This window comes from Phaenicophaeus curvirostris, chromosome 9 (assembly GCF_032191515.1).
Source record: "Phaenicophaeus curvirostris isolate KB17595 chromosome 9, BPBGC_Pcur_1.0, whole genome shotgun sequence".
Classification (NCBI taxonomy): Eukaryota; Metazoa; Chordata; class Aves; order Cuculiformes; family Cuculidae; genus Phaenicophaeus; species Phaenicophaeus curvirostris.
In genome coordinates, this window is record NC_091400.1 from 37,385,085 (window position 1) to 37,410,888 (window position 25,804).

Below are 25,804 nucleotides of genomic sequence, written 5' to 3' on the forward strand. Positions count from 1 at the left end.
CTCTCTCCCATGGCATCACTCCTTCCTCTCATTCCCTCTCTCTCACTGTCCCTTCTCTACGTGCAGGTCATCCCTCAGGAGGAGGAGGCAAGGAGCAGCCTGATGTACAGGTACATCATCCACGAAGATCTGCTGCCCATGATTGGAAACAACAATGTCCTGCTTGAGGAGATGGATTCCTATGAATGGGCCCTCAAGAGCTGGTCTCAGTGCTCCAAGGCATGCGGAGGAGGTAGCTTTCCTATCATAGCAGCCTTACAGAGCTTGGGAGGATGCTTGGGTGTTTTAGGTAGCAGAGGAGCCTTTTGCGGCATTTCTAGCTTGGAAACATGCAGATGCTGTTTTAAAGTGTTTCTTCCCAAGGTCACACATGGCAAGGCTTTAGACCTAGACTTCATACTGCTTGGAGGCCCGGCTTTCTTCTCCACTCCCATACCCATGTTCTTTGCATCCCTGTAATTTCAGGTATCTGCCATATTCAAACATGAATGTTAAAAACCATTATTGCAGGGAAGTTTAAATGAGCATTTTTGCCAGATTTCTTACAAAACCAGGCTTATACAATCATACGTGCATACCTGTGTCTGTCTACCCATGTATCTGCTATAATAAATTTGTCGGAGTACAAGGAGTAATGATCTTGCAGATGACTGCTCCTGAAGCTTGCATGGAAATTAATGTGGACACATTAGGAGGTGCTGTGATGGATGGCAGATAGCACACACAAGCTTCTGTCAGAATTACTGGATTTTTTCCACTGGGAGGAAGAACATGTACCTGCGTGCTGGCACCATGGAGTGGTTTGCTGATGAAAGCCTTGCCTCACTATGACCAGTAGGATCTGACTTTGAAGCTGGCTTCGAGGTCCCAGAGGTTGCCTTCAATCTACCTAACCCTCAAGTGATAGAGAAGACCTCTTCACACTTCCACCTTGCGCTATCCAGCTCGTGGCTGGAAGATTTTAGGACTTGCAGAGCTGGAAAGTGAGGTCTCACTGGCTCCCTGGAACTTGCAGGGCTCCTGGCAGGATGGCAGCAGCTCCTGGTCAAGGCTGGCTTACCCAAGTCTGGTCTGCTCCCAAGGAACTGCAGCTTCTTCGGCAAGTTATAGCAGTGCTTTGGCTGGGCTTGAGATGTGCTGCTTTTTTTCCCCCCATGTGGAGAAATAAATCCAAATTGCTAAGTGCTGGTGGCTGTGTCTCTACCAGGAAACTTTCCTGTCTTGACCTAGGTTTTTAGGAGGGCAGCTTGGCATAGGGAGGGGCAGAAGGCTGAGTTTGCTTCATCCCTCTCTGTGTGTGCACCCCATGGAAGCCTGGGTGACCCCAGGAGGCTGGGGTGGTCCGTCACCCACATGAGCATCCTCTGCAAGCCTGGATGAAGCACTGCTTGGATCCCACATGGGTGACAGAGAGAGTGCATGTCACAGGAGGGACGCAGGAGAGAGACCAGGCAGGGAGCGGGTGCATCCATTGCCTCCCTACCCATAGTTTTCTTTCCCAGGCATCCAGTACACCAAATACGGCTGCCGGAGGAAAAGCGACAACCGGATGGTTCATAGAAACTTCTGTGACAACAGCAAGAAGCCAAAGCCGATCCGTCGGCGCTGTAACCTCCAGGAGTGCTCCCAGCCTACGTAAGTCCTGGCCTGAGGTGCTCTTTTCCCTTCTACGGGGTTGTTTGAGGCTGTGCTGGGAGTGTACTGGCCACTTCCCAGTGCAGGCATCTCCTCTAACACCTTCACTATGTCTGTCTTCCCCTCCCCGACAGCTGGGTGGCCGAGGAGTGGGGTGCCTGCAGCAGGTCCTGCGGCAAGCTGGGGGTGCAGGCGCGGGCGGTGCAGTGCGTGCAGCGCTTGCACGATGGCACTAACCGCACCCTGCACACCAAATACTGCCCTGGGCAGCGGCCCGAGACACGCCGGCCCTGCAGCCGCCAGCCCTGCCCTGCACAGTGGAGGACGGGTGCCTGGTCGGAGGTGAGCTGGGGAGGGGGAGAAAGCCCCCCCGGCTGCATGGCGGGGTCTGGAGGAGTTACATAGAGAGGCTGGGTGTAAGGACCAGGTGCTTATAGAGCTGGGAGATAAGGGTACAAGAGTCAAGTGATGTTTTCACTGAGGTTTGTGGGGAACCTCAAAACGAGGAGGAGAACAGCATCCCTGTGCACCCTGGCAGAGAACACAGGGGCTTTGCTGGGGTGGGAAGGGGGAAGGCTTTATTGGAATGCAATATCCACTCAAAGAGTTGTCCTCTGCAAATAATCCTCCGAGGCGGCTGTTGGCATATGCCGACTCCCCCTCCCCATCACCATCAGCTGTCCATCTGTCTGTCTGGATGCAGTGCTCGGCGAGCTGCGGGGAAGGCGTCCAGCAGCGGCAGGTGATTTGCAAAGGCAGTGAGAGCGGCGGGCACTGTGAGGGTGACAAGCCGGAGGCTGTCCAGGGCTGCCACGTGGCCATCTGCCCGGGTGAGAGGAGGAGGAGGTGGTGGTGGTGGCACTTGCGGGGTGACACGCTGGTGGGGACCAACCCTTCTGCATGCCTCCAGCCCTTATTTGACTTCAGGGTGATGCCAGCAAAGGGGCTTGTGTTGAACATCCCTGATGCTGCTGGCAGAGAAAGTATTAAATGCCAGTCAAAATATTGCACTTTTCTGTCTATGGCCCTGATATTTGATGTAAATGGTTTTGAGGTCTCTGGCAGACTGGGAATGTGATGAGAAGAGGGTATAATGGAAATGAGCATCCTGGAATTCATCTTGAGGGGAGATTTGGGTGGCTTATGTTCTGGGCCAACTGAGTGCTCCCCAAAGAACCTCATTTTTAAGGTGATCCCTTAAAACAAAAAAAATCCCCACCAAAACACCCTCCTAAGATATTTTGAATGCCCCCAGCCTGTTGTGGCGGCTGGGCATCTTGGTGCTCTCTCTGCAGGAAAGCTCCCCGGCATCACTGCCGGCTCTGACCCTGGTGACCACAGCACGCCCAAAGAGCAGCGGGTGTCTCAGGATTTACCCAAAACCCCCGTTATCAAGATCTCCTCCAGTAAGTGTCTCTGCTTGGATGAGGGTGATGCTTCCTGGGATAATCCTCACGAGAGCTTCTGCAGCTTCTGATGGGACCCGCAGGCTGCTGGGAGGGAAGGTGCATGCCTGGCAGGGATTTTGGGGAATTTTACCCTCCATTGCTCCATCCCTGCTGCTTCTGCTTGCAAAGCCTGCCGTTTGGTCGCCACCTTGTGGAGTCTGGGATCTTCCACTGCCTTTGGCTGGGCACTGGCTTGTACTCCCTTCATCTCTGGGATTTTATGCCGTTTCCTTTTCACTGTGAATTTTTTCAGCCTCCTGCGTTTACCCAAGCAGTGAGATGGCTTCTGGTTTTTAGCCCTCGCTACAAGGGATTGCTTAGAGCACATTGTAACTAGGGTGATTCCGATCATGATCGGATTTAAGATGCTGGTTTGGAGCCTCCTTTGCTCTCTGCTTTTTCTCCTGTGGACAGAAATCTTGAGCACTTTGGCTTTGTTTTCCAACTCCCTCCACTCTCCTTCCATAGAAGCATTTCCAAAATTGCTGCCCTGGGGCAGAGGGCAAAGGCAGCACCTTGCAAGAGGGGCACCCCATGTTCTCTGGGACCAGTGGAAAGCTGCAGGGGTGGAAACCTAACGCCACCCTTGTTCTTCGTGTTCTCTGATGCTGTTCTCTGCTCTGTCCCTCTCCAGGGGAGCCTTGCCTTGGGGACAAGTCCATCTTCTGCCAGATGGAGGTCCTGGCCCGCTACTGCTCCATCCCTGGCTACAACAAGCTCTGCTGTGAATCTTGTGGCAAGAAAGCTGCCTCCACCACTGCCTCAACCCCTGCCATGGCCCCCAGTGCTCCTCCAGGAACCAGCACTCCCAGCCCCTCTCCGCCTCTCTCACCGCGCCCCACCGCCCCTGCCCAGGGGAAACTCGATGGGGAGCCCACCCCAGCTCCTCTGGCCGGCCCACCTGCTGGTGGAGGGGTTCCCAGCAGTGGTGCTTTCCCTGGGGTGCACCCTGCCCCGAACGAGCCGGACAGGGGCCGGGCAGCCAGGTAACCCACTCGGGACGACCTCGCCATGGGGCAGGGAAAACCTTTTGCCTCCCTCTCCTCCTTCCCCTCCTTTTCACTCTCCCTCCACTTCAAGTGATGGTTTTCAGGGGTGACGCTGCCAGGTTTTGAAATGACCTGGCTCATCCAGAAATTTTTGGGAAAACCGCTTTTTTCTCATGATCTCCTGCCCTCCCAGCTGTGGCTTTTTTTTTGTTCTTTTTGATGGTGCCATGGAAAAAAGGTGAAAAGATGCCAAAAAAAGCAACAGCGGGTGGGCTGCGGGTCACCCATGATGGGCTGCTTCCTTCCAAGGTGCTATAAAGATTGGAGGGGAGGCTTTAATGATACTTTTTCCTTTCCCTGGCCCCAAATAGCAACACAAGGTGTGCTGAAGAGGAGAGTCCTGGCTTGGAGCTTGGTGTTAGCAACGGGAGGATGCTGAGGAGCTGACAGGCAAGCAGCCATAGGGAGGTGGTGAGGTGCAGGGGGAAATGTTGGAAAAATCTCAAGCTGCTGCCCTGGGCTGCCCCTGTTGGGGTAGAAAGTTCAGAAAACATGTCTAGGCAGCGTGAAAACCTTAGATCAGTTTCTGTCTTGTGTTGCAGGAGAGGCAGGAGCTGGTCCTGGCTACTTTAACATGAACAATAAGAAGGTCAAAGACCAAAAATCCCTTTAAAAAAATGCCTGTCGCCTTGTGGTGACTTTTAAGCCGTGGGCTGATAGTGATGCCCAGCCTCCCCAGAACCATGAGCCTGATCCCTACACTCTTGTACCTAGTGGCTGCAGGGTATCAGCACCTTTCAGAGGGAAGTGGGGATGACTGGGAAGTCAGGAGTGGATTTTAGGGGCAATTACTAAGAAAGGAGAGAGGAAGAATTCGTCTGCATCCTTTTTGTCACATGGAGGTGATTAAAGGGGGGTGATTAACACCATTAAAAAATATTATGCCAAGTACTATATGTATGCACAACACTTTAGGAGCCTAGGGCTGTGTGCAGATTGCCTGGTGTCAGGCCAGCCCCTGGCACAGAGTTTGCCTGGAGGAGTTAAAGTCCTCGAAGCCTCCGCAGAGCAGGATTGGGCAGCCTGTGTATTGCTGAGGGAGCTGCTGGGGTTTTGGTGCTTAGGAGTGTGCAGCCTCCCAGCTGGGGGCATCCAGCACCTCAGAGGACACGATGGCAGGGAGGTGAGCTCCTGTGAGGGATGGAGATTTTGGGGCTGGAGAGGTGGAGTCTGAAGAAGGCAAGGCGAGGTGGATAGACCAGTTTGGTATTGCAAAGTGGGGTCTCTCTGGGAGCTTGTGCCTGGCATGGGTGCATCCTCTGGCCTTGGTGGTGCTGCTTCCCTGGCCATCCCAGGAGGAGGATGGGATGACCTTAGGGGCAGTGTTTGGTAAGCTCTTCAGCTGTCTGGTGCTTGCTGGTGAAGTGGCTGGGAGTGCTTGGCACACAGCAGGAGCCTGCAGTTTTTAGGGCCTGGTGCTGTTCGAGCCTGTTTATACTGGGGCGGAGTGCTGCATTGATAGTGCTTGTGTGGTTGCAAGAAACTTGAGGTCAGGCCATCTCAGAGCATATGGCATCAGTGTGCAATCTTCTATCACCCTTTGCTAGCCTGGTGTGGCTTGTGGCGGGGGTGAGTTTGAGGATGGTCCGTGTGGTAATCGAAATGAATGGAGGCCCCTGTGCATTCCTGATGTTGTAAGTGTTTGACAGACGCAGCCCTCGCTTTGCAATGTTGCCCTGGAGATAGAAGGGCTGAAGAGCCTGCCCTCCAGTCGCCTCTGAGGCAGTGCTGGATGAGCACTTATATAACTACTCCTGAAAACACCCGAGGCTGGAGATCCTCTGCCTCCCGGGCACTGCCTTTTGGCATTCGGTGGGCTTTGTGAAAGAGAGGACTAAGGCGTGTGTCTGTCTGAGCCAAGAAACCAGAGCACCTCGTGGGAGCGGACAGATGGAGGGATGCCTACAAAACGCGGCAGCAAGATGCCCAGGAGTATCCCGAGTGTGAATGAGGTGCTGGGGGTGTAGCAGAGCGGGATTCATCATTCATCCCTTGCACTGCTGACTCCACCCCGTGCCCCTTGCCAGCCTGTCCACCAGCACTGTGCTCTGCGAGAGCACCCGCATTTATTTATCATGCCAAAGATAATGCTTCATTTACTCTTCAGGGAGCATCCTCTCCCTGGCAGGAGGGCTGGGGCAGGTGCGGCCTGTGCCACAGCCCTGTCCTCCTGGCTTTATGGCCCTGGGCTGGCTCGGGGCAGGACTCAGCTTGCTTCACCTTGCCTGAAGCAAATCTTTTCTCCAGCGTTCACCCCCCTGCCCCATAGTCTTGGAGGCACTGAATAAAAAGCCAAACCTTCCCCGCTCAAAAATAACATCTCCAGGGCACAGCATATGTGTATGTACATGTACCTGCTTGCTCCTTCCTCCCAAATTCTCAGTTGCACCCCTCCTTTCAGTGCTGTCGTGGGCATTAGTGCTGTATTGCATTAGGAATATTTGCAGTGGTTCCTTGCGATACCTCGGAGGAGAGCTGTGTCTCCCTTCACACCCCAGAGCCAGGGTCTCGGGGGTGCTCCGGAGCAAGGGGGCTGTGATGCAGGTGCTAACACTCACCTCCAGCTGAGGGAGGTGGGTGAGATTATTTCAAGTAGGGTGCAATGAACACGCCCTCTGCCACTGGGGTGGCGATTCCACAGGGCCAGGAGAAAGCACTGGGGTATTTATTCCAGACGAGTGCAAGAAGTGCCTGGGCAGGCTGAGGTTGGGTCGCTTCTTGCTGTGCAGATGCCATGGTGCAAGGAAAGCTGCGGTGTGGGGATGCAGCAATGCCATGTCCCAGCTCCCTGCAGGGATTTGGTCCTGTCTCCAGGAGGAGAGGGTGCATCTGGTTCCCCGTGTCCTGGGCCAGGTGGATGCACCAAGTCATTCCTGTGATGTAACCTTGTCCAGTGTTATGATGATGTATAAAGTTTTGTACATATGAGATTCAGAGCTTTTTAACTTTTAATATTTATTAATTTTGTTGGGTTCACTCTTTTTTTTTTTTTTTGAACTCTAACATAATGTAAAAAAGAAGTTCCACATCAAAATTTTTCTGTTGATTTATTTGGGGAACGGGTGTGGTGAGAGGGGAGAATGTGAGTGTGACATGAGTGTGGTCATAGAAATGTATTTCACAGAGTGAGCCATGACCTCTTCATTTTATTTCAACACAGCAACTCCACTTTATTACTTTCACATACCTGGTTTGAGATGATTTTTTTCGCCCTTATATAAGACAAAGACACAACAAAGCCCATGGAGGTATAAATTACAAGTACATTTTATGTCACCCACCTGCTTGGTTTCACTTTTGCAAGGCTTTTCTAGCTGTGATGTGCAGTGGCTTTAGAGCAGAACATGCTTGTTCCTAGGATAGCAATGGGTTCCGTGGCCCAGCCCTTCCTCCTGCTGCCAAGGGCTGCGGGCGTGAGATGCTGGTTGATCACCCACGGATCCTCCTAGGACAAAACTGGAAGTTTTATCATGCTGCAGGTCTGCAGTGACAAATTCCACAGGATGCATTATCCCCGAGGGCATGATGCTGTATAATGGGCTTGAGTCTAGTCCTGCTAGAGTTTCACTGCTGCTCATCTTCATTAGCTGTTTTCTCCTTTGCCTCATCACCTTCCACATTGCGGTACCCTCAGTCAGTTGAACTGGTGGTGAAAAGCACATTTCTGACTCCCCGGGACATGGTTTAATAGTGAACTTGGCAGTGTAAGCTTAATGGTTGGACTTGATGATCTTAAAAGTCTTTTCCAACCAAAACGATTCTATGATTCTGTACGCCTGCTGTGGCTGTGCCTCCTACTGTTGGCGCAGCAGGAGAAAAATCTAATGTATATCTATACACACACATAATGTATAGCTTAGCCATTCCAAAAGAAATAAAGATGTGTCACTGGTTCAGGCCAAAAAGAGCCCCTGAGCCTCCACTGATGACTGATTCTGTGGTCAGGTAATAAACAGTGTGTTGAAACCAGGGCAGGGCTGAAGCTGCAGAACAAAAGGCACCGTGAGCACCGATGCCAACGTCGGAGTGGGTTTCGGCAGCCGCTTCCCCTGCGCACAGTGGGAAGGAGCAAGGCCAAACTGGCTACCATTGCTGCTCCTGGGCAAAGGCTTTTCGGCAACCCCTAATGCAAGGCTCTGGTCACCCCAGCCTGCAGAAGCTCTGTTCTGTCCCCAGAGCAGGAACACGGTGCTTGGCAAAGGGTGTCTTCCGTGCTTGGGGTTGCTCAGTGAGGGTGCTGCTTCACCCAAAGCACAGCGTCCATGAGCAGAGGCAGGACGTGGTCTCCGGTGTATACTGCACTCCCTGAGTTTGGGCAGAGCCTGTTCTGCAGCTCAGGGGCATGCGGTGGCTGAGCGGTGCTGGCAGAGGTGCTTGATGAAGTCTGCTTGGGACTGCGGCAGGATGCGGTTAGTGACAGATGTGGGGATCCAGCCCTTTGGGAGAGAAAACACCCTGAATTTGGTCCTGCTGGGTCAAAGAGAGTTGGGGTGCCCATCCTGGGGAGGAAGGTGAGTTTGCACACCGGGATGCACACCCCTCACTGTCCCACAGTGGCACTTGCCTTCAAGTCCATGCTGAGGAGCCAGGTGAAGTGTGTATAGCTGGGGTCCCCTGCCAGCGGCTGTAGGATGATGCAGCTAAGCCAGGACTCGCCTGTGTGGTGGGCAAAGCAGCAGGCAGTTGGGGTCCACCCTGGCAGAGGGAAAAAACTGGGGTAAGGAGATCCGAGAGCGAACACCACAGGGCGGTCACTCTTGGTGTGCCTCCCTGGCCATGCCCGCTGCAAACATTTATGGCTGGTCCCCTGTGGGGACGTAATGCCCCATGATGGGGAGGCTTTACCTGATGCACCCTTCCTGCAAAGGCAGTGGCTCCATGTGGGTGGCGGTGCCCACCAAGTAGATGGCCGTCCCCCTTCGCCTACAGTGCCGCACGCTGACAAAGTCCCGCTGGCCCACCAGGTTGCCCGGGCTGCGAGCAGTGACCTCATGCGTCACCAGCGTATCCGTCCCAACGTGCTGCAGCACCTATCAGAGCAAGGAGCACCACAATGCTCATTGTGGCTGCCCCACGAGGGTCATCTCCACCACCTTCTTACTCCTGCCCAGGGAACATTAAGCCATGCTGAGGGACAGGAGCAGGGGCTGGCAGCATGAGCAGAAGCAGCAGCAAGGTGGGGGCTCGGGGCTGGCACCTGGTGATAATTAAATCCCAATCCCTTGCAGGCTGTTAAGGGGAAGGAAATACCCTAAAGCTCTGCCACTTCAGACATCCTGAAGATATCAACACACAGATATTTTCAGCAGCACTTCTCTGAGCAAAAACTTAGAAGAACATTTCAGCCTAGGAGCTTTACAAAGCCATGTGTATACATAAAGACCTGACTTGTTTGAGAGGAATTAGGAGCCCTTTGGACAGACAGAGGATTATAAAAAAAGGATGGGGTTTAGCACAAAGATTCAGAAACGGGAAGAGGAGCAGGAAAGGGGAGTGTCAAGATACAGAGTGAATGGAAAAGCAACAGTGAGCAATACAAAGGGATAAAGAAAGAAAGAGAGGGATGGGAAGAGAGAAAGGAAGGCAAGGCACTTGCAGGAGCAGAGAAAGAATGAATGAACTCCAGGGACCAAGCCAGTAAAATTGTGGGGGAAAAAAAAAAGAAATGCAGATTAGCATAAAGATGGAAAAGGGAAAAAAAGAACTATGGACACAGGACAGATGCTGAAGACTGAAAAGAAAAGCGTGAGAAAACAGAACAGAAAAATAAAAGGGGTACAGGGATGCCAGAGAACAAAAATTGTATGGCAGCATGGTAAATGAAAGGAACCAAAAAGTCCAGCTCTAAAATGTTCGCTCCCTAGTTTCATCAATGGCACAATAAGCAATGTTGTAGTGAAAGCGCTTTATTTCTTGTGAGGATCCTTTCAGGCATTCAGTGGTGTTGTTCTCACTGAGAACGTAAGTCAGAATTAATAAAAGACAGCTGCTCCCCAGGCTGTATTTATACGTTTGAGGGGGTTTGCCCCAACCCACCCCCCCCCCCCCCCCCCCCCCGTACTGCCCTGTTCACAGGTGGTGGGTGTGAAGGCCCAGGAGGTATATAAGCCACAGGCATGTCCTCAGGCAGTTGTTCAGCTTCTGGTTTCCCTTGAGATCTGAGCTTTGCTGCTGTTTCAACTTGTTGCAGCTTTTGATGAGGATATGCTGGATGGTAAGCTTTTTTTTTTTACAGCATGTACAGCTGTAGCTATGTTTTTTATTTTTGTATACAGGTGTATGTTTGGTTTTAGGTCAGTACTTTTTGATTGGTTGTTGGAGGGGGCAAGATGTTTTAACAGTTTCTTTTCTTTTTTTTTTGTTTCTTTCAGGATGCTTTGTCTTTGCCAAGGATTTCTGCTTATGGGATGATTTGTTGCTGTTCCTCATTCTGTGTGGGATGATGCTTTGGTCTTTGAGTCTCTGCAGTTTGTAGCAGGCACCTCCTGGGTGATAATAATCTGGAATTAAGTTTGTCAGCCTATGGGTAGGAAGTCGAGTCTGTGGGCTGGTTGAAGATAGAAGGGGCCAGAAGAACCCTGGGAAAGGCTCAAAAGCACAGCTCCTAAGCAACAGCAACACAGAAGGGGCAGGGGGTTAAAATATAAGGCAGGTTCTGTTAGGAAGGAGCAGGGTTCCTTCTCTGACCCTTCAGGGGTGGAGAAGGGCTTTAATGGTTTGGGACTGGGGAAAGGGAGATGGGTTCATCAGTCTTTCGTGGGTCGGTTTGGCAGTGGGATGCAAGTGCCATTCAGGTTTCCGTTGTTCTAGTCTCTCTACAGCCGATAGGAGGTAACGATGAGGTGTGGACCATCTGGACCCTTGTACAGCAATTGTCTTGTTTGAACATCAGATGAGCTTTATCTTGAAAAGCATTACTTACCCTAAAAAACGTAATCTCTAGGACTCTGAGATCTCTGCTCCCTTGTACCTTCTACTTATTGTGTTTCTCGACTGACTTCTTTGCGTCTATCCTGTCTCCATCCATCCGAATATCAGAGACCACGCTACTTAAAGGTATAGACTCGCTGCCTATCTGCAGTGCAGGATTCTGTCCCCCTCTTCTCCTGCATTTCTCAGGGAAGAGAATGGATATTATTTTGGCTTGTAACAGTTAGCAGCTGAGCAACATTTCTTCATCTGGTCTGTGCGCACACAAGCCTCCCTTATTTAGTAGAGTTTTGGATTTTTCCTAAACTTGCCAGTGAGGTTTGCTCTCTTATTGATCACAGCAGTTGTTACCTTGTCCCTGTTATCCATTGTGGGTTTTTTAACGGTTTTTGAGTTTCCAATTTAGGTCTTAAAGTTGTCAAATCCCACTGTTGCGAGTTTTTCCGTTGGCTGGCTGCCTCTGTAATTCCAGTCTCCATTGCTGTGTGGCGAGTGTCCTGTGTTTTTAGGTCTCTTGTGTTTATTCTTTTTGAAAACAGTAAAGGTTATACTTTTTCAAGTTGTTTTTGTTCACTCCTGCAACTAAAGTCTGGTAACTTCCTAGAATTTGGATCCCCACGGCTCATCTTTCTTTCGTCCTGGGTATCAGCACTTCTATGTTCCTACAATGGGAGCGGTGGAGAGGAGAGGTAAGCAGACTGCATGGAATTTTGGGGCACTGGTGAGGTAGTCTGGCTTATTCTCACCATTGTGGGGCTGAAGGTGAGGAGGAAGTTAAGTATGTCTCAAAGAGTAAAGTAGCATTGGGCATCTCCGTTACGTATTTAACCTCTGGTTTGGCAGGTGCTCTGTGGGCCAGGGTGGCAACGGGAAGAGCACTTCAGATGAGCTGGATAGTAGGGAGAAGGAGCATGGCACAGACTTCTCACAAGTGTGACAGTAATTCGCTTAATTTTGTTACCCTGGGTGATGACAGGTGTAGCATCTGACATGAGGACCACTGCACAGCGAGTGGAACAACACGGCAGTCAAGCAGAGCAAGACGTCCTGGAGGCGCTGACACTGATCAGCGCAGTGCTGACTGTCGGCATTGCTTTAGTTTTTCCTTTGGTTTTCTTGCACATGGCAAAGCAGAACCTGGCAACTGTAGGATCATCCCAGGGAGCTGATGCTGTCGGAGCATTCTTTTTTAGAGCTGCGGCTGTCTCCTGGTGGTCTGACAGTTAAGTTGAGGGACCAGGGCTGGAGTGGGCTGGGGCAGAGGGAGCGGAGCTGGGAATGGCAGGGAGGGGTTTTAAAAGTAGCACAGGGGAGAGGGCAGTGCAGGGAGAGTCGTCTTTGGGCCGGTGAAGGCGGAGGGGCCTGCTTCTCAGCCCAAACCCTGCCTGGGCAGGGCAGTTCCAGCCTGTATCTGTTGGGGTCTAGTCTGTCTAGTCACCGTGCCGCGTCTGAAATTTTCTGCAGGTCTTGGTGTCCTCTTTTGTGGTCAAGGCTCGCCGGGCGTGCCTTGGGCGCCTCGTCTCGGGTCCCGAATGCTCATCGAGGCAGTGTCCGCATTGAAGAGCGGGGCGGGGAGCGGCTCGGATCCGCTCGGCTGCTGTCGGCTCCGCGCGGCGCCGTTCGGGACGGCTCGGCTCTGCTCTTCGCTGCCCTCCCGCCCGCCGCCGGCTGCGGCCAACGGGGTGCGGGCTGGGGCTGGGAGAGGGACAGCGCCCCCAGGGCCTCCGTGCCCCCACCCCGTCCTCCCCGAGCCCCGCGTGCCCGCTGTCCCTGCCCGAGGTGCCCGCGTCCCCTGTGTCCCCTGACTGCCCCGCGTCCCCCGGCTCCGCGTGTTTCTGCAGCGCTCGGCTCGGGGCGGCTGCGCTCGCCTGCCCCTGGGCAGGGCCCCGCACAGAGCGCTCCCATTGGCTGCGCCGCGCGTCACTCAGCGAGCGGCGGCCAATCAGCGCCGGGAGAGCGCCCGGGGGGCGGGCCGAGGCGGAGCGCGGGCGGGTGGTTCGAGCTCCGCACGGGGCCCGGGCGCCGCCCGCCCTCGCTGCCCGCCGGGGCCCGCGGCCGCAGCGGCACCGCTCGGGAGCGGCTCGAACGGGGCCGGGTCGGGTGAGTCAGAGGCGCCCGGAGAGGCGCGGGGGAGCGCTCTGTGGCCGGCGGCGCCGCTCCGGGCTCGCTGTCCGTGAGCCGCGGCCCTCCCGGGGCCGGCTCGGGCTCAGGGGCGGTCGGGGCCTTCGGGGCTGCGTCTGCGCTCGGCGTGCGGCCCTGCGGGGGAGATCCCCGCTCGGGACGGGGAGGAGGGAGCGGGGGAAGGGAAGGAGGGGAGAGAGGGGGGAAAGCAGGGGGGGAGTATGGGGCACAATGGGAGGAGAAGGGGGGAAAGAAGTGGGTGGGGAGGAGGGGAAGGAGCGGCAAGGGAGGTTTGGAAAGCGCTTTTGTGTTGTCGGTCTAGAGAGAGCGGGGGGTGTCGCTTTTTTGGGGTGTCGTGCGCGGTGGCGAGAGCTGCAGGGGCGGGCGGGTTCATTTCAAGCACGGTTACTTGGAGTATTTTGCTATAACAGCTCCTTCCTATTGCTCTGTCAGCAGAGAGAGTCTGACGACTGAGGATGAGAGAGCCCCTGCGGGATCCCGACCCCTCCCCAGGGAGAGAGGGAAGCGACGTGGCGGTGCCGTCCAGGCCAGCAGCGTTCTGGTACGTGGCTTTCTCGGGACTCACTCCTCTTTGCTAATCACTGTCGATCGAGTTGACGGTGCGAGCCAGAGTGTTCTCCGCTTTGGATTAGCAAGCGCTGGCATCGTGTTTGGTGAATGCCGGACTGAGGTGACAATACCAAGGTGCCATGGGCTTTGCCAGCCGAACCTGCGCACACCACGCACAAGCCATTGTCCCCGTGCACACGCCGTGCAGGTGCCAGGCTAGCGCCACAACCACCCCATGCACACTCCACGCACGTGCTTTGAACATGCAAGCAACACGTCACACAGACCATGTGCGTGTTTTGTGCGTGAAGTGTACATGCCATCCACAGGCAATGCATATGCTAGCACACACCATGAAGATGAAACATCAGCCACGCACACGCCCTGAACACACAAGCAACATGCCACGCATGCCATGCACGTGTTATGTACATGCCACACACGCCGTGCACACACCAGACACACTGCAAGCATGCTGCACGCGTGCCAAGAGGGGAAGGAGGGGAAGGGGTTAGCTTTGGAAAGCGCTTTTATGTTGTCAGTGTAGATAGAGCCAGGAGGGAGGTCGCTTCTTTGATTCCCTTCTGTAACCAGGCTTCTTTGCATTTAAAACTCTTCTGTGTCACAGGGTTTATAACGGTGCAACATCCGTTACGCTTGCTGCAGATCCTCTCGGTTCAGACATTTCTCTGTTTCCAGTTACACTGAATACCTGTTTAGCCTTCTTGTCTGTTTTGAAGCTTAACGTCTTTTTAGACTTCTTTTTAGTAATTGTGTTAAAATATGTCTGGTAACAGCAGCATGTAAGGGGAGTTGTCGCATTCTTAACGGTAACTGTAGAGTTAAGGTACCTCGAGTGCCTTGGGGAAATGCAGACGCACCTCTTAGATGTCCCTCGTCCTTGCAGAGCACTATGGAGCCTTCCCATCTCTCTCATACGCTCGCGGTGGAAGAAGAGGAGGGCGCCCATGGTGAAACAGAAGCGATTGCCATTCAGGTGAGAGGAGAAACATCCAGTCAGCACAGGTTCATGAAAGGCAGGTCTCGCCAAACTAACCTGATCGCCTTCTATGACGAAGTGACTTGCTTACTGGATGAGGGAAAGGCTGTGGATGTATCTTCTTGGACTTCAGTAAAGCCTTTGACATGGTTTCTCACAGCATTCTACCTGAGAAACTGTCACCTCTGGCTTGGACAGGCGCACACTCTCCTGGGTGGAAAACTGGTTGGATGGCCGGGCCCAGAGAGTGGTGGGAAATGGAGTTAACTCCAGCTGGAGGCCAGTGACAAGTGGGGTTTCCCAGGGCCCAGCCCTGTTCAGTGTCTTTATCAATGACCTGGATGAAGGCATCGAGTGCACCCTTAGCAACTTTTGCGGATGATGGTAAGCTGGGTGGAAGTGTGGATCTGCTGGGGGGTAGGGAGGCTCCAAAGGGATCTGAACAGGCTGGACGGCTGGGCAGAGTCCAATGCGATGAGGTTTAACAAGGCCAAATGCCGGGTCTTGCACTTGGGGCACAACAACCCTGTGCAGTGCTACAGACTAGGAGAAGTCTGTCTAGAAAGCTGCCCGGAGGAGAAGGACCTGGGGGTGTTGGTTGACAGCGACTGAACATGAGCCAGCAGTGGCCCAGGTGGCCAAGAAGGCCAATGGCATCTTGGCTTGGATCAGAAACGGCGTGACCAGCAGGTCCAGGGAGGTTCTTCTCCCTCTGTGCTCGGCACTGGTGAGACCTCACCTTGAATCCTGTGTTCAGTTCTGGGCCCCTCGTCACAAGAAGGATGTTGAGGTTCTAGAGCGAGGTTTTTTTTTTACGGAAAGGGTCCGTACGGAACAGGCTGCCCAGGGAGGTGGTTGAGTCACCTTCCCTGAAGGTGTTTAAAGGACGGGTGGGTGAGGTGCTGAGAGGTACGGACTTAATGATCCTGGGGGTCTTTTACAACCTAATGATTCTCTGATTCTGTCTCTTTCCTGACAGCCCAAAAAGCCAGTCCAGAGTTGCAGAAAACCTGGCAAAAGTCTCGCAGAACAGCCCTGCTTTTTCAAAGCCCGGTATTCTTCTGTCCCGTCGTGAGGAGTAACGGTGATTTTCTCGTGCTTATTGCTGCCTCCTCAGCATCTGTCCTCTACTTTGTGTCGCTGAACCGGCGCCTCAGGGGGTCGCCGAGTGGGAAAGAGCGGCTGCTAAAATATTTTTCCTGTTAGCTCAAGGGCTAAGGTATCCCGTGGCGCTGAGCTCGGGGCGATGAAATGGAAACGCGGCCTTTCAGAGGCTGCTGTACCTGGGTCAACCGCAGTACGCCTGCCTCCTTTGAGGAGAGCCTCTGTTTGGAAAACTCGGTCGCTTGTCCTCCCTCCGACTGCATCGGAGTGGCAGGAAGAGCTAGAGGAGTGTGGTGGGCTCGGGCCCATCTGGCACAGCTCAGAGGATACCGGGTGCTGGGGTGTCGTGTGTGGTGGCAAGAGCTGCAGGGGTAGGAGGTGGTTCATTTCAAGCACGCTTACTTGGAGTACTTTGCTGTAACAGCTCCTTCCTTTTGCTCTGTCAGCAGAAAGAACCTGGCAGAAGTGTTGGCGATGAGAGAGCCCCTGCGGGATCCTGACCACTCCCCAGGGAGACGGGGGGAAGCGACACGGCGGTGCCCTCCAGGCCAGCAGCGTTCAGGTACGTGGCTTTCTCGGGACTCACTCCTCTTTGCTAATCACCGTCGATCGAGTTGACGGCGCGAGCTGGAATGTTCTCTACGTCAAGTTAGCGTGTGACGGCATCACATTTGAGTCTGTGCCAGATCAAGATGACAGTACTAGGGTGTGATGTGCTTCGCCAGGCAAACCTGTGCGAAGGGAAGCGTTGCTTTCAATGTGAGGAACAAAATTGTTCCTTGTGCCGGCAACAAAAAGGGAGCTGTGAAGTAACCCCAAGAGGGATTATGCAAGAGCATACTAAAGTAGCCAGTGTCACTGTTGAGCTGCCTTCAGACTGTCTTTTCCAGTTTCCCTGTTGCAAACTGACTCCTCGTTAACTTTACAGCTGCTCTGAAAAAAGGCTCCCAAAGCCAGACCCGCAAACGACAGAGGCAGCTCTGCCAAGCTGGCTGGGTTGCCAAGCTCTACAAGTGTGGTTGTGGAAGCGGAATGATCTCTCTAAAATCCACAACCTCGAAGCGTGCCTCGTGTCTTCCTGGTGGCTCGCTCCAGTGCCCGAGGCAGCGAGCGCACTTACTGACAGGCGCCTCGTGCCTTCTTCGCACCGATGATCCCCCCCAACCCCACTCCCCTGCTGCCAGTTTCACCCTTGTCAAAACTGCAAGCGTTTGCTTCCTTTCGGCTTTGATTGCTGTTTTCACAGGTTCACGAGGCAAACCTGGTGTGCGAATAAATACCGCAGCGTAGGAGTGAAGCCGGCGACCGGCCACTGACCGTGCTAAAGTCTCTCGATGTCTCAGGTAAATGCTGGCGTGGATGGGCTTGCATGTGATCATAGGAGGGAGGTCTCATTGCTCTCCGCTCTCTTGAGAGGCGGAGAGGAGTGGGAGCAGTTGCTTTTGTGTGGCTGCTCAGCCTCAAACCTACACTCGGTTCCGTTCTTGTTATGCTTGATGTGCGGGTGGGGATGACCTGCGTCTGAGGCACGGCACACGGGCAGTGCCATGTGGTCTCCGTGGCCTCGCTTCGCCTCCAGGCATCTTGTTCTTTGGAGGCCAAACCAGGCTTTGTTCCTTCCTACAAATATCGCGTGCCTGAACTAAACCAAAATTTCTCACCCGATCGCTGACCCTCTCTGCCGGGCTAAGTCCCTTTCCTGCAGAGGCTTTGGTGACAGGCGCTTGCTGAACGGGCGCCGATGCGTGTGTCTGAAAGAGCTGCCTCGCCGTCGCACCTCTCGCTTCTACACGTGTGTTTCTCAGGCCTGTAGTCTGGGCCAAGCTCGAGTTGCGTGCAGTGACGTGGTTCCTGCCAGCCGGCGCGTTGCAGGTCTGACCTCGGCAAGAGATGAGGCGTGCCGGAGGGAGCCTTCTGTGCCTCTGGAGGAGGATAAATAGCAGGGTGTCCGGGCTGCTTTGCTACGCTGGGCTGTCACGCGGGCGTGATTTAGAACATCTTAGCGTAACGAGTTTACACGGCGTAAGGCTCGGTTTGGTTTTGTTTCTCTTTTTGACCAAGTTCATCTAACAGAATAACTGTTAAAACGAATCACGTTCTCTATGGACTTCTCTGAAACTTGGTCCGGTGACACTGCTTTCTGTCTGGCGAGTCCTCCTGTTCCTTGTGGTTTCCTTTTTGGGGGGATGAGTGAAACCCTTGGCCGTTCTTTTGAAGGAGATTCTCTTCTCGGCTTGCTTTGGGTGGGCTGTAGAGCAGGGGCTGCGGGAGTTGGAAGGTCAGAGAAGGAAACATGGGTGAAGGAGGAAAGCATTTTTGTCCTGGGGCCGAGGGCCGCCTCGTCTCATCGCCCTGCTAACGATCCTTTCTGTGCGTTCCCTCCCGCAGGTCTCTCTCCTCTGTGCGGCATAGGAAGTGGATTCCTCTCCTCCTGCCCACGCCCAGGTGGAAGACGTGGCCTCGTCCAGACCCTCTGTCCCGGTCGCGCTGCCGCCACCTTTGCTGCGTGACTGGGAAGAGCGTGTCTGTCTCCAAGGATCCTTTGGCCTCTTCTGCCCAGGTGTGGGGAAGCCAGAGGAACCCTGTGTAAACCAGTATTGTTCACATTAAAGCTTTTGATCGGTCACCGACTGCCGTACGCGTTTTGCTTTTTCAGTGTTGGAAACGAAGAAAGAAGGTGGTGGAGGCAGTTCGGGGCACGTGGCGATGGCGCCGCGAGCCACAGTCCGGCACGGGGAGCGCTGTGCTGTGCAGGCTCCGAGTTGGCAGCCCGCTGCACACTGTACGGGCAGCCGATGGGCTCGGACGGGCTCGCTGGCGGCCGGGGGCACGTGCCGGATCGCGATGGCGTGCGGGTGTTCGGCAGGGAAGTGTTCTCGCTGTCGATGCGTCTGCCGCTTCCAAAGTCCCCTCGTGTCGGACTGGAATTCCGTGTCCTTTCCCGCAGCGGGTCAGTTGTTCCTTTCTAGCCTGCCCGTATGGCACAGCCGCAGGGCCTCCCGTCGGAACGGCGTCCGTCGTCCGGAGACGGCGTGTGGGAGCGGGGAAAGCCGCGGCCTTTCCCCTGGAGGCGCCACCTCTCCCTTTCAGCCGCCGCTCGGAGGTTTCCCGGCCGCAGAGGGCTCGGAGAGCGCACCCTCGGCAGGGAGAGCGGAGCCCGCGGCCGCCGCGGTGCCCGTGAGCGCAGCCCTGCTCGCCGCGGGACCGGAGCGAAGGGGGGGGCCCGGGGGAAGGCAGGCACGGTCTGCGCTGCTGCGGAGCCCGGCAGCGGGGGAGGGTGTGCGGGCAGCGCCGCGGGAGCTGCTGCTCTGGGCGGTTCGGCGCCCGTCGGGATCGAACCCGCGACGGGAGAAAACGGTGAAAACGGGAACGACGGCAAAAAGAGCTTCGGCCGGCTCGGTGCTGCCGCGTCGTGGCCGCGGACGGTACTGCAGCCTGGGGCAGGCGCACAGGGTCCCTGTCTTTTACCACATAAAGTCAAACTGGGCAAATTGACATAAAAGGTGAAATTAACAGTATAGGGGCAAATTGACGATGTAAGGCAAACTGGAAAAATTGCTCATAAAATGGCAAATTTACCATATAAGGCAAACAGGGCAAATAAACCGTAAAAGGGCAAATTGCGCATATAAGGGCAGACTTGGCCAATTGCCATAAAAAGGCAGATTGACCGTAAAAGGGCCTCAGCCAATCAGAAGGCAACGCTGGTAAAGGGGGATCGAGAAGAGACAAATCAGAGCGTGGAACGCAGAGCCATTCGAGGCCCTGGGAAATGAATGGGGGGGACTCAGTGCTGCCGCGCCGTGGCCGCGGAGCGGTACTGCAGCCCGGGGCGGGGGAACTGGACGGCCCACAGGGGCGGGCGAGCCGGGCGGCGCGGGGCGGGGAGCGGAGAGCCGGGCTGGGAGCGGAGAGCCGGGCGGGGAGCGGGTCGGTTCGCAGAGCGGCTCGGATCCGCTCGGCTGCTGTCGGCTCCGCGCGGCGCCGTTCGGGACGGCTCGGCTCTGCTCTTCGCTGCCCTTCCGCCCGCCGCCGGCTGCGGCCAACGGGGTGCGGGCTGGGGCTGGGAGAGGGACAGCGCCGCGTGTCCCCCTCCGAAGCCCCCCCGTCCCTGCCCGGGGTGCACGAGTCCCCTCGGCTCGGCCCCGCGCGGCTCGCTCGGGCTGCGCTGGGCTCCGCTCGGTGCCGGCAGGCTGCCTTAGAAAAGGGTCTCGCGGGCCGCGCGGCCATTGACTGAGCGGCGCGGCGCTCAAACCGCGGCAGCCAATCAGCGCCGGCACATTGCCCGGGGAGGGGGTGGGGGGGGAGGAGGAGGGGGAGACCATGCGCAGAAGCTAACAAGCGTGCCGCCATGTTGTACGGCACGCATGCGCAGTGGCAGCTGGATGGACGTCGCCATGTTGCACGACACACATGCGCAGTGAGTGCTGATGGGCGCCGCCATGTTGTACGACACGCATGCGCATTGCCTCCAGTGGGCGCCGCCATGTTGTATGGTACGCATGCGCAGTGGCAGCTGGATGGACGTCGCCATATTGCATGACACGCATGCTTAGTGACTGCATATGGGCGCCGCCATGTTGTACTGCACGCATGCGCAGTGAGTGCAGGTGAACGTCGCCATTTTGTACGATACGCATGCGCAGTGATTGCAGTGGGCGCCGCCATGTTGCATGACACGCATGCGCAATGAGTGCAGATGGACGTCGCCATGTTGCAGGACACGCATGCGCAGTGACTGCCGATGGGTGCCGCCATGTTGTATTGCACGCATGCGCATTGCTTCCATATTGGGCGCCGCCATGTTGTACGGTACGCATGCGCAGTGAGTGCAGATGGACGTCGCCATTTTGTACTGTACACATGCGCACTGGCTGCATTGCTCAGCGACTGACAGCCAATCAGCTCCGGCAGAGCGATGGGGGGGGCGGGCCCTGCAGCGAGCACTCCCATTGGCCGGGGTCCCTGCGGAATAGGGCGGAGACTCAGTGCTGCCGAGACGTGGCCGCGAAGCGGTACTGCAGGCCGGGGTGCGGGAGCAGGACGACTCAGGGGGCGGGCGAGCCGGGAGGGGCGGGGCAGTTCGAAGAACAGGTGGGAGGCACTCGGCTTTTCTCGGCTTCGCGTGGCGGAACAGCGGACAACGGAGTGCGGGCTGGGGCTGGGAGAGGGACAGCGCCCCGAAGACCCCGTTTTCCCCCCAAGGGCCCCCGCGAACTGACCCTCTAAGGGCAAATCGACCACATAAGGCAAACTGGGAAAACGCCTTAAAAGGGCAAACTGGGCAAATTACCGAAAACTCTTGAGTGAAGAGACAGTGAGAGACTCGGGGCAGGCCCGCCGCCATCTTGAGTGAGGAGGGCAGGGCATGTCGGTGTCGCCGCCATCTTGAGTGAGGGCACGGCAAGGGACTCTGGCGGGTCCGCCGCCATTTTGAGTGAGGGCACGGAGTGTCGGTGTCGCCGCAATCTTGCGTGAGGGCACGGGCGAGTGAGAATGCACGGGCTCGCCGCCATCCTGAGTGTGGGTATGGCGTATAGGTGTCGCCGCCATCTTGAGTGAGGGCACGGGGAGAGAGACAGGTGGGCTCGCAACCATCTTCAGTGACGGCACGGCGTGTTGTATTCTCCGCAATCTTGAGGGCACGGGGGAGGGAGACTGGCAGGCCCACCTCTATCTTTAGTGAGGCCACGACGTTTCGGTGTCGCCGCCCTCATGAGGTAGGGCACGGTTCCTGCCGCCATCTGAATGAGGCAAAGGCTAGTTGTCTTCGCTGCCATCTTTAGTGAGGGCAAGGGGAACTCTCTCCGCCATCTTTAGTGACGGCACGGGGTTTCGCCGCCATCTTGAGTGAGGGCACGGTGTGTCGATGTCGCCGCCTTCTTGAGTGAGGGCACGGCGTGTCGGTTTCGCCGCCATCTTTAGTGAGGGCACGGGGGTGGGAGGGGAGGTCCTCGCCGCCATCATGAGTGAGGTAGCGGCGTGTAGGTGTCGCCGCCATATTTAGTGAGGGCACGGGTGCGGAAGGGGGGTCCTCGCCGCCATCCTATGTGAGGGCATGGTGTGTCGGTGTCGCCGCCATCTTGAGTGAGGCAACCGCCAATAGAAGGGAAAATTGACCATAAAAGGGCAAATTGACCATAAAGGAAAAATTGACCGTATAAACGCCAATATCCATAAAAAGGCAACTTGACTGTAAAGGGCAAATTCGCCATATAAAGCGATAAGGAGCGACACGGAACGACATGGAAGCACGGAACAACACAACACGGAATGACACTCGTGCCCCAGCCCCCCCCCGTGCACCCTGAGTTATAGAGTTTGATTCCGCAAAACACAGCGAGGGGTTCAAGATCCTCCCCGCCTCTACGCCCCATAGGCTTTCAAACGCCGCGCCTCCCCCCGGCTTCCTCCCCCCGTTGGCTGAGCCGCTCGTCACTCGGAGAGATGCAGCCAATCAGCGGCGGCAGCGCGGCCGGGGGCAGGATCCCTGCGCTCGGGGAGAACAGGGGGACTCAGTGCTGCCGTGCCGTGGCCGCGGAGCGGTACTGCAGCTGGGGGGATTGGGCGGGCGCACAGGGTCCCTGTCATTGACCGTGTAAGGGCAAACTACTTTAATTGCCATAAAAGAGCAAATTGACCATATAAGGGAAAACTGGGCCAATTGGCATAAAAGGTGAAATTAACAGTATAAGGGCAAGTTGAGCATATAAGGCAAATTGGGAAAATTGCTCATAAAATGGCAAATTTACCATATAAGACAAACAGGGCAAATTGCCATAAAAGGACAAATAAATCATAAAAGGGCAAATTGCAATAAAAGGGCAAATTGAAAATAAAAGGGCGAATTGATGATACAAGGGCAAACTTGTCCAATTGCCATAAAAGGATAGATTGACCGTTAAAAAGGAAATTGAGACTATAAGGGCAAACCGGGACAATTGCCGTCACAGGGCAATTTGACCATAAAAGGGCCAAAACCAATCCAAACGCGGCACAGACAGAGTAGGATCGAGAAGCGACCAATCAGAGCACGGAAGGTACAGCCAATCAGAAGACAACACTGTCTAAGCGGCCTGGAGAGGTGACCAATCAGAGCGCGGTTCATGCAGCCAATCAGAAGACAGCGCTGGTGACTTGAGATTGAGAAGTGACCAATCAGAGCGCGAAAGCACAGCCAATCAGAAGACAGCGCTGGTGACTTGAGATTGAGAAGTGACCAATCAGAGCGCGAAAGCACAGCCAATCAGAAGACAGCGCTAGCAAAGTGGTATCAAGAAGCGACCAGTCAGAGCTTGGAACACTCAGCCAATCAGAACACGGCACAAGCAAAGTGGAATCCAGAAAGAACCAATCAGAGCGCGGAACTCACACCCCTTCGATGCCCTGGGAAATGAATGGGGTGTGCCAAGTGCTGCCGCGCCGTGGCCGCGGAGCGGTACTGCAGCCCGGGGCGGGGGAACGGGACGGCCCCCAGGGGCGGGCGAGCCGGGCGGGGAGCGGGTCGGTTCGCAGAGCGGCTCGGATCCGCTCGGCTGCTGTCGGCTCCGCGCGGCGCCGTTCGGGACGGCTCGGCTCTGCTCTTCGCTGCCCTCCCGCCCGCCGCCGGCTGCGGCCAACGGGGTGCGGGCTGGGGCTGGGAGAGGGACAGCGCCCCAAGGGCCCCCGTGTCCCCCCCAGGTCGGGAGCGGCTCGAACGAGGCCGGGCTCGGGTGAGTCAGAGGCGCTCGGAGAGGCGCGGGGGAGCGCTCTGTGGCCGGCGGCGCCGCTCCGGGCTCGCTCTCCGTGAGCCGCGGCCCTCCCGGGGCCGGCTCGGGCTCAGGGGCGGTCGGGGCCTTCGGGGCTGCGTCTGCGCTCGGCGTGCGGCCCCGCGGGGGAGATCCCCGCTCGGGAGGGGGAGGAGGGAGCGGGGGAAGGGAAGGAGGGGAGAGAGGGGGAAAGCAGGGGGGGAGGATGGGGCCAAATGGGAGGAGAAGGGGGGAAAGAAGGAGGTGGGGAGGAGGGGAAGAGGAGAAGGAGCGGAAAGGGAGGTTTGGAAAGCGCTTTTGTGTTGTCGGTCTAGAGAGAGCGGGGGGGGGTGTCGCTTTTTTGGGGTGTCGTGCGCGGTGGCGAGAGCTGCAGGGGCAGGGGGGGTTCATTTCAAGCACGGTTACTTGGCGTCTTTTGCCCTAACAGCTCGTTCCTTTTGCTTTGATACTGGGTTATGGGGAGGAGGGGACTGAGTGCCCGTGGGTTGAAATCAGGGGAGCCCACAAGAAGGCTGATATTGTGATGGAGTCTGTTGCAGACCAGCCAGCCGAGAAGAAGCAGCTGATGAGCTCTTCTATAAACAACTGGGAATAGTCTCAAGATTGCTCCCGCTTGTCCTCGTGGGCAACTTTAATCTTCCAGATATCTGCTGGAAGTACAATACAGCGGAGAGGAAGCAGTCTAGGAGGTTCCTGGAGTGCGTGGGAGACAGCTTCCTCACACGGCTGGTGAGTGAACTGACAGGGGAAGGTGCCCTCGTGGACCTGCTGTTCATGAAGAGAGAAGGCCTTGTGGGGGATGTGGTAGGAGGACGCCTGGGACAAAGCGATCACGAGATGATGGGGTTTTCAGTTCTAGGTGAGGTGAAGAGGGAGATTAGCACAACAGTAACATTAAACTTCCAGAGGGCAGACTTTGGACTGTTCAGAAGGCTGGTTGGCAAAGTCCTGTGGGAGACAGTCCTTAAGGGCAAGGGAGCCCACGAGGGCTGGGAGCTCTTCAAAAAGGAAATCCTAGGAGCTCAGCAGCAAGCCATCACCATGCTCTGGAAAAGGAGCCGGCAGGGGAGAAAAACAGCTTGGTTGACTAGGGAGATCTTGAGAGACATCAAAAAGAAGAGGAGGGTCTATGAGCTTTGGAAGAAGGGACAGGCATCTTGGGTGAACTACAGGGAGGAAGTGAGATCATGCAGAGAAAAAATGAGGAGGGCTAAGGCCCAACTAGAAATCAAATTGGCTAAGTCTGTGAAAGATAATAGAAAATCTTTCTATAAATACATTAACAATAAAAGGAGGACTAGGGAGAGTGTTCAGTTCCTATTGGATGCAGAAGGGACAACAGTGACAGGGGGCGAGGGCAAGGCTGAGGTACTTAGTGCCTTCTTTGCCTCAGTCTTTAATAGTAAGGAAGTAAGTGCCCTCTGTACTCGGCACTGGTGAGACCGCTCCTCGAATACTGTGTTCAGTTCTGGGCCCCTCACCACAAGAAGGATGTTGAGGCTCTGGAACGAGTCCAGAGAAGAGCAACAAAGCTGGTGAGGGGGCTGGAGAGCAGGTCTTATGAGGAGCGGCTGAGAGAGCTGGGATTGTTTAGCCTGGAGAAGAGGAGGCTGAGGGGAGACCTCATTTCAGACCTACCTTTCAGGTAGTTGTAGAGAGCAGGGTGCTGGCCTCTGGAAAAAATTTTTCACAGAAAGGGTCATTGGGCACTGGCAGAGGCTGCCCAGGGAGGGGGTTGAGTCACCTTCCCTGGAGGGGCTTAAGGGACCGGTGAAGGAGGTGCTGAGGGACATGGGTTAGTGTTTGATGGGAATGGTTGGACTCGATGGCCCAGTGGGTCCTTTCCAACTTAGTGATTCTATGATTCTTTTTGCTTTGTCAGCAGAGACAGTCTGATAGAAGTGTTGGCGATGAGAGAGACACTGTGGGACCCTGACCCCTCCTCAGGGAGAGGGGGAGAAGTGACGTGGCGGTGCCCTCCAGGCCAGCAGCTTTCGGGTACGTGGCTTTCTCGGGACTCATTCCTCTTTGTTAATCACTGTTGATTGAGTTGATGGCACTAGCTGGAGTGTTCTCCACTTTGGGTTAGTATGTGACGGCATCGCGCTTAGTGAACGCTGGATCGAGACAACAATACTAGGGTGCCAGGGGCTTCGCCAGCCGAACCTGTGCACGCCACACAGCATGAACATGCCACAC

At 55.5% G+C, this 25,804-nt stretch overlaps 2 protein-coding genes across 8 annotated transcripts in view; both read left to right on the forward strand.

Annotated features, from left to right (window-relative positions):
• ADAMTS14 (ADAM metallopeptidase with thrombospondin type 1 motif 14) overlaps positions 1–7,087 on the forward strand; it is a 37,918-nt gene extending 30,831 nt beyond the window's left edge. For 4 of the 7 annotated variants that reach the window (XM_069863966.1, XM_069863967.1, XM_069863968.1 and 1 more), the window contains exons 17-22: positions 67–232; positions 1,503–1,635; positions 1,770–1,977; positions 2,339–2,465; positions 2,931–3,045; positions 3,723–7,087. In XM_069863966.1, the coding sequence (XP_069720067.1) occupies positions 67–232; positions 1,503–1,635; positions 1,770–1,977; positions 2,339–2,465; positions 2,931–3,045; positions 3,723–4,182 (1,209 nt within the window). In that variant the 3' untranslated portion in view covers positions 4,183–7,087. Of the gene's footprint in view, positions 1–66; positions 233–1,502; positions 1,636–1,769; positions 1,978–2,338; positions 2,466–2,930; positions 3,046–3,717 lie in introns of all 7 variants that reach the window. The other 3 variants (XM_069863971.1, XM_069863972.1, XM_069863973.1) reach the window with 1 other exon arrangement.
• A 4,642-nt stretch (positions 7,088–11,729) lies between these two features.
• Positions 11,730–18,491, forward strand: LOC138723823 (uncharacterized). The gene is made up of 10 exons (XM_069863186.1): positions 11,730–11,751; positions 12,039–12,145; positions 12,527–12,587; positions 12,904–13,162; positions 13,637–13,745; positions 14,661–14,750; positions 15,733–15,806; positions 16,304–16,419; positions 17,104–17,200; positions 18,246–18,491. Exons 1-9 carry the CDS (start codon positions 11,730–11,732, stop codon positions 17,145–17,147), a joined length of 882 nt encoding a protein of 293 aa, XP_069719287.1. The 3' UTR covers positions 17,148–17,200; positions 18,246–18,491.
• The last annotated feature ends 7,313 nt before the right edge of the window (positions 18,492–25,804 follow it).

Excerpts from the sequence above, each read along its gene's own strand:
- LOC138723823 (XM_069863186.1), top strand. The coding sequence starts at position 11,730 with ATGGGAGCGGTGGAGAGGAGAG. Across the intron at positions 11,752-12,038 it reads GGGAGCGGTGGAGAGGAGAG|GTGTAGCATCTGACATGAGG; the intron begins GTAAGCAGACTG and ends GGGTGATGACAG. Across the intron at positions 13,163-13,636 it reads CTCGAACGGGGCCGGGTCGG|CAGAGAGAGTCTGACGACTG; the intron begins GTGAGTCAGAGG and ends TTGCTCTGTCAG.